This window comes from Mauremys mutica, chromosome 5, assembly GCF_020497125.1.
Source record: "Mauremys mutica isolate MM-2020 ecotype Southern chromosome 5, ASM2049712v1, whole genome shotgun sequence".
Classification (NCBI taxonomy): domain Eukaryota; kingdom Metazoa; phylum Chordata; order Testudines; family Geoemydidae; genus Mauremys; species Mauremys mutica.
In genome coordinates this window covers 24,173,553-24,190,799 of record NC_059076.1, presented here as the reverse complement: position 1 = coordinate 24,190,799, position 17,247 = coordinate 24,173,553, and the positions used below count along the sequence as shown (strand labels likewise).

Genomic DNA, 17,247 nt, shown 5'->3' with positions numbered 1-17,247 from the left:
AACTTGGGTGCTTCAGAGGTGGGGGGGGGTAAAGCGGCCCTGGGGTGGCTCAGGACCTCCACTGGTGCTGTGTGTGGGGGGGGGGGAGGGGGACTGGAGGGGCTGGCAGGCTCCTCCCTGGCTCCCGGAAACGGCCGGCATGTCCCTGCAGCCCCTAGGTGGAGGTGCAGCCAGGAGGGCTCCGCACGCTGCCCCATACCCCAAGCGCCTGCTCTGCAGTTCCCATTGGCCAGAAACCACGGCCAATGGGAGCTGTGGGGGAGGCCTCTGTGGGCAGAGGCAGCGTGCGGAGCCACCTGGCTGCGCTTCTGCATAAAGGCCAGACACTCTGGCTGCTTCCAGGGAGCCCCCCCAAGGTAAGTGCCACCCAAAGCCCTCACCCCCTTCCACACCCCAACCCCCTGCCTCAGCCCTGAGAGCCCTCCCACATCCAAATTCCTGTTGCTGATGGAGGGAGGGGCGCAGTGGCCCGAGACTGCCCCAGCAACGGCTGGTGTGGCTGGCCCAGGGGCCGCTCGAGCTGCTCAGGTGCCGCCAGGGCCAACCACACCGGCCACTACAGTGCAGTGCACCGGCCATGACTTCCATGACCTCGGTGACAGATTCCTAGCCTTACCTATAGCTACTGTTTGTGGGTATAGAACACCCACTGTCACGATTTCTGATCTGAAAACATTAGAAATTGTGCCAGTGATGGCTAAAAAGTGCATAAAAGATTGAATTAGGGATGTAAAAAGGAAACAGCTTTATTCTGCTGTCCTCATCTTCAAAGTAACATGCATTAAAATCTGCTACACTTGAAAGAAGGTGTCCGGATGCACAATCTATTTAGAAAATGCCTACATCTATAATACAGTAAATAGCCACTGAAATTGCTCCTCTTTTGCACTCTGTTTAATATAAGCTCACTATTACCAGCATGCTACTGTTGACATTCAAATTGTTCGCAGAATTGGGAGGTGAATCAGTTAGACTAATTCTTGAAAGTTAAATTGTCTAAGAACCAAAAGGTTTTTTTTTTGACACCTACAGACACACACAAATGGAGTGTTGGTGATATGATGGTACATTATTCATTTTGTCTTTAAAGGGACATTGTCAAATAGGTTAGGCCTAAACTTTGAGCCAGTTTACAAACATAATCTGGTGTGAAGTTTTTAAATTAAAAATAGGTATTTATCTCCTTATCTCCTTACCGACTTGCTAGAAGGATGACAAAAAATAATAACCAGCCCCTCCTTACCTAGACAAAAATGTTTTGTGCTCTTCTGCTTCTCAGCCAGCAGAGGGAGAGCATAGAACAAGTGACAAAGCCTCTTTAGAGAGACTGATGCTGCTGGTGAACAAGTCAGTAAAACAAAAATAATGTTGGACCAAATCTGGCCCAACTTAACTCCATTAGCTTCAATGGTGTTATGCTAGGGAGGAATTTGGCCCTTTAATGTCAACCTCCTAACAAAAGCTACTTGCCTTCACCTTCAAGGCCTTTCACTGTCCATCATCTCTCATTCAGTATTGGAGGTTGACTCCTGGCTCCGATCAACCCATTATGCTATTCTCCACCGCCCGCGCGTTAAATTCTCAAACGAGCACTTTTGTGCCTCCTTACAACTCTCCTTTACCGTGATGCCTACCTGACAATGGCTCGGCTGCTGGTGCGCTAAGACCACTGTCTATCATACAGATCAATACTGTCTCATTTTTTCCCCACTGTACTCCCCCATCTCTGAGTATATGTCTGTTGTCTTGCGTCTTACACTTGGACTGTAAACTTTTTGGAGTCTTCTGATTCTGCGTTTGTTTAGCACGTAGCATAATGAGGTCCCGGTCCAGGACTAGGGCTGCTAGGCAGTATGGTAGTGCAAGTAATTAAAAATAAATAATAATAATAATAGGGAGATGACAAGAAAAGAGATATGGAAATAATATTTTCCATCTTCAGGAAGCTGGACTGGACAGTGTCCTTTTAAAACACCTTGCTTCCCTGTAAATTAGCAATTGAACAGGTTGCTGGGAGTGGAGAAGAAGAGAAAACATCTAAAAACCTTGTCAAACAGTACCGTGACACTTATTCCCAAGCCGCTATCTTTTTTGGCTAGTTCGACCTCAAAGATATCTCCAGGTTTAAGAGGTGCTGCGGAAAGCTTTTTAGAATTCATTTTGTTTGCTGTATTCACTGAGGAAGACTCCTTTACAAAAAAAAAACAAAAAACAAAAACAGAAAAAAAATAATGATTCCCTGTTAGAGCAAAAGTTAATTATTAGTTCCCACTGTGCATTTATGGGTGAGACAGAGCAGAAAGGGGTTAATTGAGAGCACTGGTTAATAAAATAGGGTTCAGATTCTTTCCTACTGTAAATGCATTTATTGTACTTGAATGTTCTTAATCTCGAGATAAATTTGGTCCACATTGGCTAAATGTTTTTATAGACCTGTACACTTGAATGTGCTGGTCTTTAAAATGAAGGAATCACTGTACCAAGAACTCAGTTATGGCAGATCCTCTGATGGGGTAAACTGGGGTAGCTCCACTGACTTCAAAGGACATTTCCATCAACTGAGATCAGGGCTATTATCTTTAGGAATGAATGTACAGTGTGTCCCCAGTGAGTTTAATTTTAGACAGGCAGAGCATCAGGTCTTCTCTGCTCACTGGATGAATGTAGAACCTACAAATACCCTTTCCCCCGCCTCAAACTCTACCCAGAAGGACTCCTGTTCTGCTACGAGCCTACACATTCATCCCAGATAGTATCACTGCTTTTCCCTAATGCAGGTGAAACTCAATTTACCTGGTCTGTAAAGAAACTGATACCTGTGAATATGGTCATTTGCTACAATCACCTTGGCCAAATGATGCCTTTGGATGAGCACGAAGATTTTCTGTTGAAATCAATGAGAATCCCGCATATACATCCAAGGGCAGAATTTGGCCCCTTTAAGGCTCAAAAAAGACTCACACTGGGGTTAAGCAAGAAGGTTCCCACTCAAGTAAATTGTATTCACGTAGCTAAAGCCCTACTAACCTCTTTGAAATTTTGGGAGTAATTTTTTCCAGGTAATTTGAAAAAACCTCTAATGGGTTAGAAAGATACATTTTAAATAGTGGTCTGTTTATTCAGCTCCCTTATCAGTCATACATTTGAAGCACTAAAGGGAGTTAGCATTAGAAAATCTGTACTTCAACATTAGTACCAAATGCGTTAGTAGTTAGCAGTGGAAGCTGCAGATGGTCCCTCCCTCCATCTGCTCCCTCCCCCTCAAGCACTGCATTAACAATCTACAGCAGACTAGTCAGCCACGTATATGAAACTGTTTGAAAGCGTTCAACGGAAGTGGACTGTGCCTTTTTAGCTGCCTGTTGTTCCTGACTGCTGGAGTAAGTTGCTTCATCCATGTCCGAATCCCCTCGGTCAGAATATTCCACGGTTTCCACTACTCCAAGCCTTTTTGCTTTCGCCAGGATATCGTCCGCAGAGTTCCTTTTTTTCTCATGCGTTTTGGAAAGGGCAGACTGAGAATCACTGCAGTGCTGCAAGCCCTGCTGGGCTCTGTCACTGATGTGGTTGCCAAAGAAGCCATTTGTTTGGCTCTGAGACAGGCTGGCACTTTCGGTCCTGGAATCTTGGGAGCTCAGGCTTCTGTCCCCTTTGCCCACAGACAATCCAGATGAACTCCCTGAGATGGGCCTCTGGTGACCTCGTGACCTGCTGTGTTCCTCTGAAGATGATTCTGCTTCATGGTCCTGCATTGATGAAGGCCTCCTTAAATAACCCTTTGTTCCATTGGCAAGATTTATAGATGACACTGAAAAATCAAAATCCAACAATTAACAAGTAACATTTAGTCTGAAATCATGATTACTCAGCTTAACACAAATGACAATCTCCAATCTTATCAATGAAGCAAGGGTATACACTAGTCACACACAAAATTTACAGTGATACATTTCTTATACAATCCAGTATTGGAGCATGGACTCCAACTCAGAGAGTTACAGTAACAATTTAAATATTCAGGCTATTTCTACACTATTCGGCAGCGTGGACGACAGGGGTGTGAATTGCAGAGCATACCAAAATGTTGCACTCTAACTGCAGTGTGTGGATGCTGCTGTCGTGAACTAAACGGTGCCCAGTTCATGTTAACATAGTCCTGTTTAAAACAGGACTATGTTAACATGAGCTAGGTACCTTTTAGTTCATGACAGCAGCGTCTACACGGGGCAATTAGATCACAACATTCTGGTGAGCTCTGCAATTCACACCCCCGGCAGTCCACATTGCGGTGCAGTACAGACAAGCCCTTAGAAAAGCGAAATCAGGCATTTGATTCTTCAGAAGGTCATTAAAAGTGCATCATGAGAGGTCTTAGGGTACGGGTGGAAATCAATCTCCCCTATAATGAGGAGAAAAGGAAAGAACAGAATTTGTAATATAAATTTAAGGATGTTTTAAAATACCTTTGGAAAGTTTGTCCTTGGGCTGAGAGATAACAAGTGTCACATCTTCAGGAGCATTCTCCAGAATTTCTAATGCTGCATGATGGCTGACACCCTCTAAGCTCATGCTGTTCACTGATATTAGACGGTCTCCTGCACAAAAGGATTTGTTCAGATACAAAGAATCCAGTGTGACATTGTCCCCCATAATGCTTTATGGAAATATGCTTATGAATGTAAATATGACATAACTGGAATACGTTTTATGCTACATATGTTACGTAACACATCTCTGCAAAGGTTATGATCTACTGAATATATTCATCCTATTTGTATGCATGTGTCATTTTTGTATTCAAAGTTATGAATATTGGCTGTGCACTTGTTTGATTTTAGTTAAGCATTTGGGCAGTTTCTTTAGAAAGGATTTTGCAAGTGCCCAATCAAGAAACACGTAATGGACAATGGATCTTGGAAGACTCCATTCCACATAAGAAATCTACCTGAGGACGTTCAAGGTAGCATGTGAACAATGGCTGCTACCTGTAAGTTCTGAGTCATGCATGGACATATGACTTGCCCATGTGACTCCAAAACTCCATCTTGTAGCTGGGATTCTACACAGGGGGAGGGTGGGGTGTCCACCCACAAGAGGAAGTCTATTTAAACCCCTGGGAGACCCCTCCATTTGGTCTTCAGCTGGCTCAAGAGGTAGCCTCTCCACCCCCAAAGGATACCTGAAAGAAACTGTAACAAAGAAGAGTAACCACTGAGGTGTGTGTGATTGCTGGACCCAGACTAGAAGGAGGCTAGTCTGTAAAAGGGGCTTATTGGAACATCTCTGAAGGTGAGATTTTATCTGTATTCAGATTCTTACTGCATTACGTTTAGACTTGCGTGTTTTATTTTATTTTGCTTGGTAATTCACTTTGTTCTGTCTTATCACCTGGAACCACTTAAATCCTACTTCTTATATTTAATAAAATCACTTTCTACTTATTAGTTAACCCAGAGTATGTATTAATACCTGGGGGGGGGGAACAGCTTTGCATATCTCTCTATCAGTGTTATAAGAGGGCAAACAATTTATGAGTTTATCCTTTATAGGCTTTATACAGGGTAAAATGGATTTATTTGGGGTTTGGACCCCATTGGGAGTTGGGCAGCTGAGTGTTGGAGACAGGAACACTTCTTAAGCTGTTTTCAGTTAAGCCTGCAGCTGTTGGGGACACGGTTCAGACCCGGGTCTGAAGTCCCAAGCTGCCGGGGAAACAGGCTCAAGGGTAGTCTCAGCACATCAGCTGGCAGTTCCCAAGGGGTTTTCTGTGATCCAACCTGTCACATCCAGCATTTACGTTTCCAGACTTTAATGAGGTAGCAAGGTTATATCTCTGTGCAAAGCTCTGTGCTCATTTTCATTCTCAGTAGTTGACACTGAACATCAAAATATTTGACCAATAAAATTACTGTCAAATTGAAGCCTAGACAAGTTTTAAAAATGAGTTTAAAGTAACTTCAGCTCCTAAACCTGTTTTTGTCTCCCTGACAATTTTGGTGGGATTACAACTACATTGTTCCCTAATTTATAAGAATTTCTACATTCCTTATTGCTGTGTAAAAAACACAAACAAATAAAAAGGGAAACTGAGTATTGTGAAACAGTGAAATTGGCTATCCATAGTGCTGTCAAATGCACAAAGTAAATACACTGAAAAAGTTGAGATTAGGTAAACCCAATTTTAGGAATTACTTGTGACAACAGTAAGTTACATTTTTTCAGATACAAGTGTGGTTTTGCGCAGTTTAAAACTGAAATAAAGTAGCCATCAAATAGTGAAGTCAAACAACATAATTTCTTTACATGAATTGTAATAATTTTCATACTACTTCGGACTTCTACAGAACCTTTCATTTTCATAGTGTGTAATGATAATCAACCATTAATACTTCTGAAGTAATTATCAATATGTACGGTCAATGGGGAAATAGAGACAGAGACATTTAAGTGACGACCTCCCACAGCCAGAGATGGAGTCAGTATTAGAGACAGGACTAGAATGAAGGAGTTTCTGGCCCCCAGTCCTTCGTCTGGAGCACATCATATAATTTACCTGGTTTTAAGGACCCATCCAAGTCGGCTGGCCCTCCAGGAATTACTGAATGAATAAAAATTCCCAGATCAAGTTTTCCAGTCTTCTCCCCACCAACAATCTGAAATCCTATTTAAAAACAAACACACACACAGATGTCAACCATTCATTCATTCTTTACAAGTTTATCTTTTGCCATTTGATACAAAAGATTTACTACTCTAGCAGCTTTTAAGATCATATGTAAAAGTGACCTGCAAAAGGAAAAGATTGCTGTCTTCTCCATTTTTTTTCATTTTTATGTTGCGTGAAGAAGGCTTGAAAGGTTTATTTCAATATTACTTTCTTTTCAGCTTGATTTTTACCTAAGAAATTCAGACCTTGCCTAACTGGCTTTCCTGAAAGTCTCTAGGGATGACTGGAAAACCTGGAGGACTGTACATCAGAGATATGAAGGAAGTCTAAATTAATTCATTGAGCAGGTTTGAGATTTTTTATCTATTTAAAACGTTTGGGTTTGCTTGTTTTGTTAATGTTCATTTAACTCAAATGCCTGAACAACTTAGAGGAAATCTCTCTTGGTTAAAGATATAACACTCTGGCCTGTCAGTTAAGACTGACAACCCACATCTGAGACTTGCAACGTGTCTCTTCAGGTAAACCTGGGAAGACCACATATGATTTTCTTCTTCTTCATTTCTCAAGCCCTCCCAGCTGTCTGTCTGTCTGTCTGTCTGTCTGTCTGTCACTCACACACACACACACACACACACACACACACACACACCTCCCACGTCTTAAGGTTGTCTTTAAGAGATTTGTTGCAATCTATGAGTTTAAGGCTCAAATATAAATAACATTTCTTCTTGGTATTTTCCCCATTTGGATTTACACAGTGGCAATACACTGAATTTACACAGCAACTGTCAAAAGGCCATCTCAAAGGACGTCACAAAGGTGGGTCAGGTATAAAATTACTCTCATTTTTCATATGGGGACAATTTGCCCAAGATCACACGGCAGTCAGTAGCAGAGCAAGGACTATAATCCAGTTCTTTTGTCTCTCATTCCTCTGCTTTAAACCATGAATTAATGTTCCCTCACTGATGAAATTGTGTGAGATACAGCAGAGGAAAGTAGTAAAAGAAGTTCATAATGGCTTTGTCATGGTTTTTTTTAAATCTCACAGCTGTCCATGTGACCTGGACACAGACACAAACCTGATAGCCCCATTTTAGAGCAATTTTTACTTGCATAATTTGCAATGGCATTGAGATGTCTTTCAGCAAATTACTGGCTTACAAAACTAATGATGAAATTTAACTGATATGGAGCTTTTCAAAGAGATGTACAGATCATTATCTGCATTTGACAGACAAGAAAACGGAGACAGACTTGCCCAAGACCATTCATCAGAGCCAGGAATAGACTCTGGGTGCCCAAATTCCAAGTCCACTGGCCTACGCTGCCTTTCCCAACCATGGTGTGTGCGTCTCTCTCTCTCTCTCTCTCTCCCCGGATCACAAGGCTTTAGTAACTTACCTAAGCCATGTTTTTCATCTTTCTTCAGATTCACCAAGGTTATCTCCCTTTCTGGCAAGGACACTACAAAGCAGAGCATAGAGTGTCTATTAAAAAGTCATCATTTGATAATAAAACATACTGATTGGGCATCTGCAAAGTGATGTGCCTTTTATGTTCATTTTATACCACTCTGTTTACAGGACTTGTCTTGTAACTCCAAAGGGCACTATCGAGTTTGACAGGTCCAATCATGGACCTGCCTCAGCACAAGGGGCTGGACTTGATGACTTCTTGAGGTCCCTTCCAGCCCTACAGTTTGATGATTCGATTACCTGCTCCTCCCCCCACTTTACAGCTGAAGTAAAATTCCATTCAATTCTCTCTTTTTTTAAACCAAACAAAATTACTCTTTTTCCTTCCTCCATGTAAAAACCAGTCTTTAGGATATACTGTTTGGGGCTACAATCTTGCAAGCTCTCTGATTTTGCAACATACTGGCCCCATTCAGCAAAGCACTAAAGCACGTGCTTAAGCGTTTCAGGAATAAGGAAAGACTTAAGCACATGCGGAAAGTTAAGCCTAGGGTAAGTGCTTTGCAGAATCAGAGCTACTGAATTCAATGGGGGATGTTTGTGGGACAGGTTTGCAGGAAGAGACTCTAAGTTTCTTAACTCCAGCACACAGAGGTGAGAATTTCTTTCTTTGCATTTGCTGTAGTTTGATAAGTTAAGTTGCTTTAACCTTACAAGCTTTGAATGCCCTCAGATTTTACCCATGTCATTCTTAAAGGGACCCTGTCAACTTGAAATGGGCCCCAACATTTAGATTCTGAAATATACTGTTTTTTGGGGGAAAAAACCCTGTTCCGATACAAAATGCTGTTTTCCAGCTTTTTTTTAAAAAAAAAAAATGAGTTCCTGTACTTGTGCACAGGGTCACCTAGAGAAGTGCTCCCTTGCCTGCTTACCCAGCAGGCCACAAGACAGAAGAAGAGCTGCTGTAGCACAGTCTCCCCCAACGAGACAAAGAGCAGCTGCAGGCACTGCCTCCTTGGCAGAGGGTAACACCCACCATGTTCCCTGGTCCCACCCCACTCCATGATTCACCAGGAGACAGATCAGGAGTGGGGGGAGCTCTGCCACTGGGACATCTCCCAGGGAGAAGGGGGACAACCCTAACTCTTCCTCGAAACAGGAAGCCCAATGCCCTATTGTGATAGGAGTGAGGAAAGCGGAACCGCCCCCAGATGAGAGTGGAAGGAGAGAAAGAGAAGCATCTGCCAGAAGTGATGCTTCCCTACCACAGGAGGGATGTAGAAGGAACAGCCGGTGCTGTCAGTGTAAGTGGTTGCTTAGGGGTGATTGGCACGTGCCACACATCATGTTGGTATGTTTAGTGCCGGCGGCTAAATATTTGGCAAGTGCTGTGTGTGTGGTGATGTGCAATATGTTGTGTTGTGTCGTGTCATGGCTGTGTTTTTGGGAGGGAAGAGACTGGTCAGGGATTGGCTGGAGAAGAAATCACACTAGTGTCTGGGGGTGTTGTTTGGTAAGGGATTGGGGCTGGATGGGGTAGGGTAAGGTCAAAACACACAGTAGTATGGTGCAAATCAAACAAAAACAAGAAACAACTAGGTTACATTACACAACTGAAATGCATTTACTCATATCGGAATCACTAGTTCGGAGGCTGGGACAGATGCTATCATCACAATCTGTCCCTACAGATTGCATAGGGGCTTTTAGAGCACAGTATCAGCTCTGCGAGGTCACCGTGCTGGTGCGTGTTAAGTAGGAAGTACCAAGACATGACAACAAACTGCCTTGGGAAACATATGAAAACAAGTCACCACTGGAGAAGGTCAAAAGAAACCAACAACAAAAAAACAAAAACACCCAAACACACCACAATTTGAAAAGAAACCAAGCAGCAGACCAAAGGGGAAAAAATGACTTCTAAAGAGCATGATTTTTAAGGTGACAGCATCCCTACAAATCTCAAACAACACAGGCTGCTTACTGACTATTTTTGGCTGTGACCCTTTTGGAAAATCTCGCAAGAAAGTGAGTCAACATCAGCTGTTAGAAGTTAAATTTTAAAAAGTAAAGGGCACCTATCCCATTATCTGAAGAAGGTATCTGATAAGATGACAAAAGTGACAACAGTAATCAAGGGGGCAGTAAAAGCACAAGGCACATGTGTTTAAATATCATAAAGAGATTTTATTAGAAACCTACCATTTTCTTTCAGTGGCGCTGATGGAGGATTTCCAGAACTATTCTTGCTAATACCTGGGATGTAAATGCAACTATTAGAGATTTAACTAATAATATTTCAACCTTCTTAATAAAACTACAGTTCTTCTTGGTAATGTCTATATACAGTGTGTGCAAAAGCTGATCCATGATATTACATTACTTATTCATACTGAACTCCATACTGAACATGGGTAAAGCCAGAGGTTTTGATTTAGCAAAATTAAATTACAGGTGCATCTCAGACCTGTTTCAAAGTTCAGAGCAGCAGTGGGTTGGAGAAAAGGAGGATTCAGTAAAGAACTGAGGGTCTCTGAGGCTATTCACAACTTCATATAAAAAATTAACATTAAAAAAAATCTATCCATAAAAATAAAGTCAAAGGCTAAAACTACTAACATTACACAATGTATATGCCTAACCAATTCATGTACACTGGACACAGGAAAATTCCTCTCTTTGTGGGTCAATAAGAATTATAACACAAAAGAAACTGTCCAGGTTGAATTTTTCACAGAATTTTGCATCTCCAAATGTACATTTAGAGAAAGTTTAAGTCCTCATTCATATTCATAGATTGAAACTGCCGTATTTAAATTGTCATCTCTTTGTACTCTTAAAATATCCCTAGCAATACATAATCCAGGCATAATGCAATGGTTTCCTTTTATTTTTTTAAGTGTCTCTGAGGTTTAGAAAGTTATGCATAGCCTTGCTCCCTGCAATTCTTGATTAGCAATGCTATGCTAATACAAACCAACCAATTTTTCTGACTTATGTTCTCACTTCTTTTCTCCACCCTCCATCAGAAAACAATTACTAAGAAACTGCTGGAGTTAAATGATGAGCCTCAGCTGAATATCTATATACCAACAGACTTGTGTCAAGGAATACATTTTCTATGGAGGTTTTAATTTCAAGATGATATTGCTGTACTACAGAGAGCAGCAGGAGAGTGACAAACAGAGAACTCCACGACCACTTCCACTTAAAAATGGGAAACATTTAATTCTAAGTTCTCTATCCCCTGTTAACGTATTGCTTTAGATCCCCATCTTGCCAAGGTCATGCAGAGGACACTTATTACTGTGCAGAATCCCACTCGAGACAATGGGACTGTGCAAGACCATCTGTATTTGTGCCCCAAACCTTTTGCAGAATGGTGGAGTAAGGTTATGTCTGTTAGTTACAGGTCCACAGAAGGATAAGGGTCCTCCAACCACCTGCTACAGCAGTTCTTTTAGCTCCGTTATTAGAGGCCTGTGTTTCTAGAGCTGAAGAAACAGGCTTATAATCGTAGCATCATGTGCGTGTGTGCATGCTGGTGTGAGTGTGTGTGTACACACACAAACACTGATCGTGTGTATCTTTTTAGAGCTTCATAATTCCTCAAAATAACCATTTAAAGATACAGCATGCACAATGCTGTAGCAAGAATCCTAGTTATTTAGGATTCCTGTTACCAGGGGTAACGGAGACTGAGGGAACTCTGTAGGTACTGCTCGGAAATACAGGAAAATAGCCAGTTCATGCCCAACTGAGCCCATCTCCAAGAAACCAACCTTTTCTCCAAAGAACACTGCAAATATGCTGGGGAGGTGGGATGGAAAGGCAGGCCGGTGATGAAAGACAAAAATACACAGAGGAACTGATGTTCCCAAATGACAGAATTGGGAAAAGTTCTTTGGAACTTCACTCACTATTTGCACACAGGTTTGTTACTTTGATAAAAAGGGGATTTGTTTTATTTGTTAAAACATTTTGATTTTAAAATGAAAAACCAAAACACAACGAAAAAAAATCCATATGTAAAAGCAACACAAGCCAGTAGCAAACAGTTCTTTAGCGGAACACTAAAGCAATCTGATACCCTGTACATTAAAGCCTTACATCAGAGAATACTCTAGAGTTTAGTTAGCAAATAAAATAATACTTTTTCCGTGCTGACCTACAACATAAGCTTGACCAGTATCTTCAATGGATGATGAGTCTGATTCATTTTTCCTCCTTTCAAGGCTTCTATTTAAACCTGCAAGAGATTTTGAACTAAACAGGATGGGGAAAGAAATGGAAGGCGGGAGGGAGGGAGAAGGGAGAAGTCAATGTAATAAAATAATAGTATAAATAATAAATGTGGTAGAAATGAAAACTGATGTAAAAATGTAGCTGAATTGCATAAAAAGATAAAGCTCTGGGAAGCGAGAGTGATTCTTACTTGTTCAGTTTCATTGCTCCAGCCATTGACCCAGCATCAGATTTTGGCGTCTGTTGTAAGATTCTTCCTATCAGCTCCTCCATTCTCCGTGGGGAGGAATCCACAGCGGTGATGACATTTTTTCGATGGGGGTAAATAGAGATCTGGCTCTGACTCAGATCATGAAATGATTTGCTCATGGCTCTGGGTCTTTCCTCCCATGAAGCTTTCTCATTCTTCTCTTTGGAGCAGCCAGGAAGTGGTTGAAAAAGTGACAGCTCAGAGCAAGAGAGTCTCTTCAGAATTTCAGCTTGAACTGACAAAGGTCGGAGCTTGTTCAACGTACTGCTGGCCAGACTACCTGTACTGATTGCACGTCCCACATTAAATCCTTTACCAGACTCAGCATGAAGGTTCAGACTCCTAAATGATGCTCTCTCTGCAAGGAAACAGGACTGATTTACACGAATTATAATCCTGAAGTACACTTTTTCTTTTAATTTAACATCTGCTAGTGTGATATATTTAAAACTAGTGGACATGGGACATTTTTTAACTGTAGCTTTTTTAGTATAAGTGGATTGTATGTATGACTAACATGGCCTGGAATATCTAGCTCAGAGAGAATGGCTTGGATTTAATAACAGTATGCTGACCTTGGCTTAGTCTACGCTTGAGTCAATTCCACAAAACCACACAATATTTCTCCTGAATTTCACTAGACGACTGAGATCTGCACTGCCATCAGTGCACAAGAGTTTTAATACAGTGTTGGCTGAAATCCCCCCAAAGGCCTAGCTAAGTATCCATGAGTTTAGATGTCTATTCAAAACTCTACTCAACATTTCTGGGATCTCTCCTCTTCAAAACCTCCCAATAAGTCTCCATATCTGTTTCCCCATCAGGCTTCTCACCATCCCTCAGCTTTGTCCTTGAAAATCCTTGACTCTTTTCTAACAACTGACTCTGACACTTTGCCACTCCCTCCCAGTAATCATTCAGCTAATCCTTGGATTTTACAATCTTCCTATAACCGGTTCCACTACCACTGAAGTCCCTCTTGCAGGGTCCAGCAGGTTTGGCAACCCCTCTTCTGGACGTGTGCCATTGCAATCAGGTTTCTCACTCTTTGGGATATCCCCAGTTGGAGAAGCCCCAAAGTGCTTTGACATAGAACACAACACATGTGTTGCTTGGAGCCCAGCAGTGCTCTGTAGACAGTGCTGATTCCTGTAACAGGATTCTCTCAGTAAGGGGGGGAACACCGAGGACTGGAAGCTAGGTAGAAAGAGAATAGTTAAATAAAGTCAGCTGATCAGAGCCAGAAGTTCTGGATTCAATTCAGAAGACAGACTGAGATTCACCCATCCTTAATTTACATATGCCGCTACAGTTCATGTCCACAGATGGGAAATAAGATGCTTAAGAACAGAGAGAAACTTAGCTCATACAATTCCAACTCTGCACGATTTGATGGGAATACCTTGTTTCTCAATTGATACAGTAAACCCATTAAATATTACTATTAAAGTACTGTGGTCATCATTTAAAGTCTATTTGGTAACAGTTACCACACAACAGTGGTATCCGAGATGCCACACTTTCATCTGATTCTTACAACATGAAGTAACTGATAATAATTTAGCATTCTCTATACAAAGTATGCAGACATAAAAGGAAAGATTTATTTATCCAAGGCACAACTGGCAAGTTTTTAAAGAGAACCACTGTGCACATACATTTTTCTTAAAATGGTCTGGTACCTGCTGCTCCAAGATCTCCCCTAGTGTTTATTCCACGTTTTGGTGGATCTCCTTGGAGAACTATTCAAATAGCTACAAACTTCACATCATGTCCTCATTCTGCCAGCCCTGTGTAGGACTTTCCAAAAATCCTGCTAAGACTCTTAAATGCTTACACGCGCCTTAATCAAGACTTCTGTCTCTCTTTTCCCCTAGGCTAAATGTACTCAACTGCTTGAAGTCTTTCCTTATAAGACTGACTTAATCCTTAACTAATCTGTGCAGCCCTGCTATGCACTCTTTCAAGAATTTGAATCTCCAATCTTTAAATTTGTGCCCAGTACGGTACTCAATATTCCAAGTGTACTCTTATGAAGGTTACATAAAAGAAACCATTATGTCTCGATTTATAAATAATCTCCCTTCTTATGCATCGTAAGACCTTGTTAGCTGCCTTTTTATTTTTGGCAGCCATCACACACTGAACTCTTTCCTTAGATGCTATCGTCTCCCCTGACTTTCTCAGCAAGAATGCTGTTCAAAGGATTTTGTGTTCTCCAAAAGCATGATCTTACAATTACACTAAAATCCCATGCACTCTAGTCTTCTGCTCACCTCCTGCAGCAAGTGAATAACGGTCACAGTATGCTACACTCCTCTCATTTGTGTGTCACTTCTCAAATCTATCAATAAATCAACTGTTTTAATAGCAAACAGCAATTGGTGGTTATAGCATTAAGCTTTGAGGAAACCCACTTGCACCCATCATCCGGGGGCAGTGTGTGTGTCCTTTTTTATTCTTATTCTTCATACAAATTAGCTGGTTGCAATTAATTTAGTTAGGTCAAGTACTGAAGCCAGCACCCTTTATCTTACTATTTTCCCATGAGATACTTTATCAAATACTTTGCTAAAACCAAGATACATGTCAACTGCTCTCCTTTCAGACATCATACATTGTACTTCCAAGAAATGGGTCATAGCCTCATTCAAATCCGTATTTATAACCTCCCAGCTGCTCGTGCCCATGGAACACTGTCTAATGAGTGAGTTAGTATCATCTCTTGTTAATTTATACTATTAACCCTCCCCCCACAACTAAGGACGTACACTTTTGATTATAGGCACCTTGTGTTGTTATTACAGTCACCCATGTCTCTTTCTCCCCCATTCTGTTGAGTTCTTCATCCACCCGTTAGGTCTTGTTCCCTATTTAGATTGTAAGGTCTTTGGGACAGGGACTCTTAGCTTATGTTTGTACCGAGCCCAGCATACTGGAGTGGAGATCCTGATGGAAGACTCTATGCACCCCGGCTATATGAGGAATATTATTAATAATAATAATAATACTGCACTACTTTGTTTATTTACATTGTGGTTGTTTCACTTTAAACTGTATGTTGTGTAACATCTCTCTACAACTTTTTGGATATTACTGTATACATTCTTCTATTAATTCTGTAGGGAATACAGGCTGGGCAATCACTTTAAAGGAGTCTACCAAAACACACTAATAGTTCCATTGTGAAACTGTGGAGGAAAGCATGCTCCCCCCCCCACATTAGTTCCATTTTTGAACAAATGGAATTCTCTTGGAAACTTAATTTACTTCTTGCTCAGAAATGATGGATGAACTCCCAGACCTCTGAATTCGCAGAAGGCTGCTGTGCACATAAGCAAAACAAATCTATTAGTCTCCAGACTCCCATAACAAAACACAAGCTGTGTGTGTAAAAGTCACTGAGTCTGGCTGGGCAAGAAAGCCTTGCATGCAATGTCTTCTGTGCTTTTTAGAATAAACTGACATTGAGTTAGAATATGGCTCAAAGGACTTGAGTCATTTTGTTCCATTTCTTTATGCTAAATGGTCTGCAGTGTCTGATAGAACAGAAAAGCTGCACAGTTGCCATGGTCAATTCTCTCTTTCATCGGAGATAAGCATTTCTACAGCAATGGGGCCAGACTCTGATCTCAGTTAGACCTGTGTAAATCTGGAGTACAGCAATTGGCTGTATAGGGGAGATGTCTCTGCAGACTGACTGAAATGTAAAACGAAGTAAGAACAAACAAAACAGACTGAAAAAAATACCACCTTGAGGGCTCTATAAAAAGCCAGCAGACCAACCAGGCTGCATTCCACGAAGAAGTCAAATAAACACTGCTTATCTATTTCAAGGAGGAAAGCATTGTTCAATCTAATTTAAGTTACTAATCTACAAAGGAATCTTTTTCTTGTATCTTAGCCACTCACGTTAAGATTAATTGGCAACTACTTTCTGAAGGAACCAACTCACACTGAGATAGTACTTTTTTTTGATGGTTGATTATAAGCTTTACTTAGCATATAGATTAGACACCCCACTGCTTAAGAGATGTGGTGTTATGAAGGGCTTCCCCTCCCGTTTGCATTCACGTGGAGCACCTCTCCTCAGATCAGGGTTGTGGCAACTACTGAAATTGCTCAAATGAAAAAGCAGTAATAGGAAAGTATTTTTAGCTTTCTTTTACACAAACGTAGTGGCCGGAAGCAAGGAGAGCCAGCATCATATGACCAGCCAACTCTCTTCAGATCACAGCTTGAGAACTGCTGACCTACTATACTTTCCTTAGGATATAGATCCTCCAAATGTAGCAGTACATGTACGGGGCTCAATGGAAGTACTACCGTACTGGCACCATTTTTTTTCATATAAATATACACAGCTATCGTTCTTAACAAAGAAAACCACAGTCCTTACCAATGTCCTGAGTGTCTTGGTTGCTCTGTCTGGCTCTCATCTGTAGCTGGAATTTGTGCTGGGAGGAGCAGAGGTGCAGGAGGTATTGGCAAGTCTTACTAGTGTCAGTTTGGAATGCATGCTTTATACCATCTGACACATTCTGCAGAGTTATTTTCTTTTTCTGTAAGATGAAAAATACGTAATAAAAATGTTGCTGTTTTTCAGCCTTGAGGGACTATAACATATTTCTGTGCAAAGAGGTGTCAGGAAATAAGGCTTA

At 41.3% G+C, this 17,247-nt stretch overlaps 1 protein-coding gene across 2 annotated transcripts in view; it reads right to left on the bottom strand.

Moving 5' to 3' along the window:
• The window catches only part of PTPN13 (protein tyrosine phosphatase non-receptor type 13), a 144,113-nt gene that overhangs the window by 33,654 nt on the left and 93,212 nt on the right, over positions 1 to 17,247 (bottom strand). Inside the window, exons 16-24 of one of the 2 annotated variants that reach the window (XM_045019370.1) lie at positions 16,986 to 17,148; positions 12,527 to 12,944; positions 12,260 to 12,357; positions 10,294 to 10,347; positions 8,075 to 8,137; positions 6,554 to 6,661; positions 4,464 to 4,595; positions 3,348 to 3,808; positions 2,046 to 2,189 (exon numbers count right to left, since the gene is read on the bottom strand). In XM_045019370.1, coding sequence (XP_044875305.1) covers positions 2,046 to 2,189; positions 3,348 to 3,808; positions 4,464 to 4,595; positions 6,554 to 6,661; positions 8,075 to 8,137; positions 10,294 to 10,347; positions 12,260 to 12,357; positions 12,527 to 12,944; positions 16,986 to 17,148 — 1,641 coding nt within the window. The remainder of the gene's footprint in view (positions 1 to 2,045; positions 2,190 to 3,347; positions 3,809 to 4,463; positions 4,596 to 6,553; positions 6,662 to 8,074; positions 8,138 to 10,293; positions 10,348 to 12,259; positions 12,358 to 12,526; positions 12,945 to 16,985; positions 17,149 to 17,247) is intronic. The other variant, XM_045019371.1, reaches the window with a different exon arrangement.